The sequence below is a fragment of the Mizuhopecten yessoensis genome, unplaced genomic scaffold (genome assembly GCF_002113885.1).
Source record: "Mizuhopecten yessoensis strain PY_sf001 unplaced genomic scaffold, ASM211388v2 scaffold2681, whole genome shotgun sequence".
Classification (NCBI taxonomy): domain Eukaryota; kingdom Metazoa; phylum Mollusca; class Bivalvia; order Pectinida; family Pectinidae; genus Mizuhopecten; species Mizuhopecten yessoensis.
Genome location: NW_018404667.1, coordinates 1,456,574 through 1,462,497, shown reverse-complemented (window position 1 = coordinate 1,462,497; position 5,924 = coordinate 1,456,574). Strand labels below are relative to the sequence as shown.

At 38.9% G+C, this 5,924-nt stretch overlaps 1 protein-coding gene across 7 annotated transcripts in view; it reads left to right on the top strand.

The window, feature by feature from the left end:
* Positions 1 to 5,233, top strand: part of LOC110446386 (galactoside 2-alpha-L-fucosyltransferase 2-like) — a 31,651-nt gene extending 26,418 nt beyond the window's left edge. For all 7 annotated transcript variants that reach the window (XM_021491518.1, XM_021491517.1, XM_021491516.1 and 4 more), the window contains one exon: positions 3,984 to 5,233. In XM_021491518.1, the coding sequence (XP_021347193.1) occupies positions 3,984 to 5,195 (1,212 nt within the window). In that variant the 3' untranslated portion in view covers positions 5,196 to 5,233. The remainder of the gene's footprint in view (positions 1 to 3,983) is intronic.
* The last annotated feature ends 691 nt before the right edge of the window (positions 5,234 to 5,924 follow it).

The window sequence follows — 5,924 nt, the reverse complement described above, 5'->3', positions numbered from 1 at the left end:
GGGGAGGTTAGCGTATTGTCGGGAGGGGGACGGAGAAGAAAGGGAGGAGAGGGCGAGTTGTCCAGTAGGGTTGGGGAGCAGAGAAGGGAGGAAGAGGCGAGTTGTCGGTGGGGAGGAGGGGACGAGTTGTCGGGGAGAGGTCACCTGTTTCACAGCTACGTGATTTTGGAGCTTATTTATATATACACCAATGTATACGATGTATACAAAACATATCATATATAGCAAAATCGCTTACATGGCAGTTTGCTATAACATATTCCAGGGATGCAGAGAGCGAAAGTCAGGGTAACCCCTGGAGTATCGAGGATGATTGAGAATATACTATCAGCGAAATGCACTGTGGCATTGCATTCACGTACTCTTTGCTTCCCGACATTTAACATTGTCCAATACAGCCGTAAAGTAATGTAGCTTTGATGTTTCAGTTGTAGCTTAGTCGTGAGCACTATCGCTGAAAATTGATTTTTATTTTCAGTTTTTCTTCCTTTGCCGTGTAACCTTGACACTCTGTCTACAAAACACGCCCACTATCGTATGTAGATAACAACTCAGGCCAGACAAACAATATATGTGTGTTTCCCGTAACATGACAAGTTAGCGTAGGTAGGTAGGTTAAACATAATATGTTAACAAATAATTTCATATGATTTATATTGCAGAGTAATCTTGACTTTAACAGTGCTTCTTTGAAAATTGTTTTAAAAGTGTAAGGTATAGGCACAAACAAGAAGGGTACAAGTGGTTACCGGATACACAAAATATGTTTTTTTTGTTGGCCTCCGCCCTATTTTTAGAAAACTGCTTAATTTCACATTGAGATGAATTCGAAGAAAATATAAGTTGCTCCCTGCGGTGACTGATTGCCAACATCCAAATACATGTAAATATTGGTATCTGATCATAGCTAGTTATTTCGTAAGAACGTCTTAATATCTCGTTATAACGGGTATATTAATTCGTTATAACAAGACAGTTATCCCGCTTTAACGATATATCGAGTCGTAATAACCAGTATGATTCCACTGCGAACGAAGGCTAGTTACGCCTCTGTGTTTAATTAAATTTTAACACTGATGTTATGTTTTTTCACCAATTCGCGTATTCCGTCTTTGTATATTGCAGAGTTATCTTCTCTTGGGAGCAGGTATTGATTGTTACGTCGCTTGTTTGTGAGAGTAACGTCATCAGTTTTTGAGAAAACGACGTAATTTTCTCACACAAAACAATGACGTAACAATCAATACATGTTCACAAGAGAAGATAACTCTGCAATACGCAAAGACGGAATATACGTGTTCAGATACGTGACAAAGTTGCTATTAATTATACAAGGAATATACCATCGCGTGAACTGGCAGTTAGGGAAGTTAATGTATCAATCTGATTGCATTAAGGACTCTCACAACTATTAGTTAGGTAGGAATAACGGGATAAACGAATCTTGAACTAATAATCAACGTCTGTTCATCTGACACAGCTAATAGGGTGATAATAACAATATCCAATAAAGCAAAACGCACAAACCAATTTTATTAATTAATCAAATAACCTAACACTTCCGGTTGATATACGAAAGCTGAAACGTATGTGTTCTGGCCACATGCGGGAAGTTCCGTTTTTTAAAAAAGGACTGTCTTCTACCCCATAGCAATCGTATGCTAATCGAGCATACTATTATATATATATATGTGTGTATACATNGGATGTTCAATCTGAAGTGATACGCCGTTTTAAGACTTACAAAGCCTAAACGACGATTATAGATTAGGATAGAACTATATTATTATTACCACTTTAAACTGTATAATACGACCCATAAAATAGGTCCTTTCGCTCATTCGGCGTAAGACCCCACAAGGTTAGCGCGGGTAAAGGAGTGCTACATTTGTATAACGAGATAAACGAATCTTGAATTAATAACCAATATCTGTTAATCTGACACAGCTAATAAGGGTAATATTAATAATATACAATAAATCAAAATACTCAAACCAATTTTATAAAACAGATAACACAGCGATGTTAAAGCTAAGAATACATAATGTAGATGTATACATGAGCACATACACATAAAAGTAAACACCAACCCCAAAAGTATACCCTCACACACACACACACACGCACACGCACAAGCACACGCACACACACACACACACACACACACACACACACAAAAGCAGCACATGCATGACTCTAACTGCTAACACACAGTCCGTCGGATCGGACTATGAGTTTTTTTCGAAAAAGAGTAGGCGAGTAGCGCTGACACAGAGGACAGGGTTAGATTTGTTTTCGGCCGATATATCTAGGTTCTCTTTATTAGACATTTAGAAGGACTTAAAATATATATATATATACCAAACAAATTCCATAGAATAGGCAGGAGATGGTGTAGCTTACGGCGGCTCAGTACCTCACTTCCGGTCCAGACTTGGAGATACTATACGACGAGTGTTAGGTTAAGGCAAATATTAGACACAGGAGTCGTCTTACAAAAACTAGACTTATACAATTAATACATATAGGATAGACGGCTCCTTCACTAACCTGTCCCCCTCTTCTATCCCTTCACTCCATACTTTATCCCTTCTACTCATTCTCCTGTCTTTTTTTCGTCTGCTGGATAACCGAACTACTCGCTAGTGAAGCGGACGTAAAACCTATCAATCAATAATCAATCAATCAGTCTTTTTTTGACAATTGGAAGTTTACAAGCCAAACCGGTGAAGTCGGACGGGAACACCCCCTGACATTTGACGCTATATCAATCCGCCATCACATATTAAAATCTACTAAAACTATACGTTTATCTAAAGTGCAATATCTGTTGATTTCTTTCAATGTAAAATATGTCAACATTTACCTTATAAATTACTCAACGGCACTGTATTAGACCGGAACACATTTTAGATGGAATTACAATCGTATGAAACACTTACTGATTGACTGACTTAGTTGTGTGAGTCCTTAACAGATGATCTAGGATCCGTATACATTATTTAATTGTTAAAATGAAAGCTTTTTTAGTAGTACTTATGATTTATAAGTGTATCGCCTAAGCAACGTTCGTATATGATTTTAACCGGAGAAAGGAAAATGTAATGTCAGACCGCGATTCGAACTCGGGACCCTACTACTTCTATATGTAAGTTATTTCATTATAAATGTAGCGGAACTGGAATTGATAGGTCGTCGGCGACCAGGTAGCTCAGTTGGTAGAGCGTCCGTCTAGAGATAAGAGGGTCCCGATATTGAACCCCGGCCTGGCCGTGCATTTTTCCGCCTCTCTGACTTAATTAACAAAAATAACCATTGCTTGTATAATCAAAACCTATGCCGTCTTTAAACTTAATACAGTTGTTCGATATTTGAATGTTTGAAAAGGGAAATAACAACGTGAAATCAACATCTGCATGTTTCGAACTAAGGACCTCTTCATTACAAAGCTTACGCTTACCTAATGCTATCACCCAGTAATTGTAAATACTCCAGGGGTTACGCTCAATTTCGCTATCTGCACCTCTGGAATATTTCATAGTGGAATTGAAGGATCGCGGCTAGTAATTGGATTGATCTTAGATAAAGATTACAGAGGATAGACAATCGACTTCAAAGCCAGTCACTTTTACCGTTTCGCGACAGACAGGATGTACATAAAAAGATAAAATAGTATTCTAGTCTCATCTGCAATTTGACGCAAACTTCGCCTTCTATTTTGTGTATATATTATGTATCTATATGGTATTTTAAAATCATGAAATATTCCAGGGGTGCAGTGGACGAATGTGAGCGTAACCCTTCGAGTGTTGAGGATGGCCCAGTCGCGCTACAGTTTTATCCAAAGCGAAGTTTAGGGGAACTTTCTAAGGTTTTGCTTGCAGCGAGACAGGTATCAATAAAGCTACTTAAACAGGCGGCGACTCGTCAATTAAGTTGACCTAAGATATAAGTTGAATTGATTGTGAATTTATCTGTTTCAGGAGCAGATGATCCATCGCTGTGATATGAAAAGGAGGCTGAGATCCCCAGGGAATAGGCGATGTCACGTATCGTGCCAGACATGCGTGTTGTACACGTTTGGTGTTTCCGTATTCCTGGTTGTCATTAGCAACGTAATTTCGTACACTGCACTAACAAAAAAACCTGGCTTCTTCCGTGAATACATCCGGAATATGTCGTTTATGGATTCTTCTTACATGACCAATAGATCCACAAGAAATGGTCTCGGATGGATGTTACCTGCTATTATAAGTAAAACCCAAAACTTTCCGAATGTGCATAATAAAGGAGTTTTGAAAGAGGATGCTACATATCGTTATAACATCGTTAATGGAACGAAAAGTACATACCAGAGAACATCTAAACCGGAAACGTTTTTAAGGAATGGAACAGAGGCTTTCCGAAAAACACATTTTATGACTGTTCAAGGAAATGGTCGTCTTGGTAACCAGATGTTTCAGTTTGCGGCATTATTAGGTGTGAGCGCTTTGCATAACTACGCACCGTTTGTGGCTCCCCATCACAAACTTACGCAGATTTTTGACCTTGCGCAGGCGCGTGTGATTACTATGGTAAATGCACGAGGACACGGAGAAGAGCGCGCAGGCGCATTCGACACCCGAATAAAAAACTTATCACATTCGAAAAATTGGACGTTACAGGGATATTATCAATCCTGGAAATACTTTGATCATGTAGCCAAAGATGTTAGGAACTCCTTTCGATTTAAGGCCGATCTTTATCAAAAGGCTTTCACAAAATTAAAGGCTTTGAATGCTTCCGTCACTGTTGGAGTTCACATCCGTCGCGGTGATATGAACAGTAAACGGGAACTGTCCCGGGGATATAATGTGGCAGACGAGTCATTCATTAAAAAAGCTCTTTCTTACTTCCGGTTGAAATTTAAAAATCCAGTTTTTGTTTTGATTGGTGATGATGCAACCTGGATGAGGTCGAAGGTAAATTATGACGATGTTAAAATTGCCACTTCCGGAAATGCTGGTGCAGACCTTGCTATAATGGCCCAATGCAACCATAGTATCGTCACTTCCGGTACGTATGGTTGGTGGGGCGCCTTTTTAGCGGGGGGAGAGACTGTGTACTTTCTGGATTATCCTAAACCAGGATCCTGGCTGGATAAACAATACAAAAGGGAAGATTATTATCCGCCAAAATGGATTGGGATGAGCTGACGTCATACAAGCTGTGATAAAGACCGTTGTCTCGTTTATCTTCTCGTTATAGTTTTCTTTTCAAACGACATGTAGTTTGTGAAAAGATTCTGGTAGCACAACCAATAATTGACCAACACTTACTATTCGTGCTACATGAATCGTTTCACAAACCGTACTTACCAATCTGAAGAAAATGTTAAGAACGAGAGGCCCAGAGGCTCTGTATCGCTCACCTGGATATCGAAGCAATCATGGCAAAATATTTCCCAAAAAAGTTAATACTGATTTCAAAATGACGCAAGATAAACTTTAGGTTGGCAAGTTGAGGAATAACAATATGACACAAGCTATAATGAAATTGTAAGACCGACATAACAATTAGGCGCGCCCAGGGCCCAGTTGTTCAAAAGGTGATTAGCTTAATTATTGTTTAACGACATTTTTCAATCTCTAATAATTTGGTCACTATACAAAGTAAATCCTATAGGTTTTGCATGCAATTTACTCTGATGTAATATTAGCTGTCTTGTAAATTTTAACTCGGTGAATGGTTATATTTTAAAGATACACAAAAATAAAATTTGCGCTTATCAGTGATTATGCTAATCACCGTTTGAAAAACTGGGCCCAGGACAAGTTCGGCCAATTTTATGAAAGTCCGTTCTGGGAAGTATGGCAGTACGTTCGTTTTTTGGAAAAAAATATATGGCTAAATGAGCCCCGCCGTGGGGTAAGTTTGGACAGATA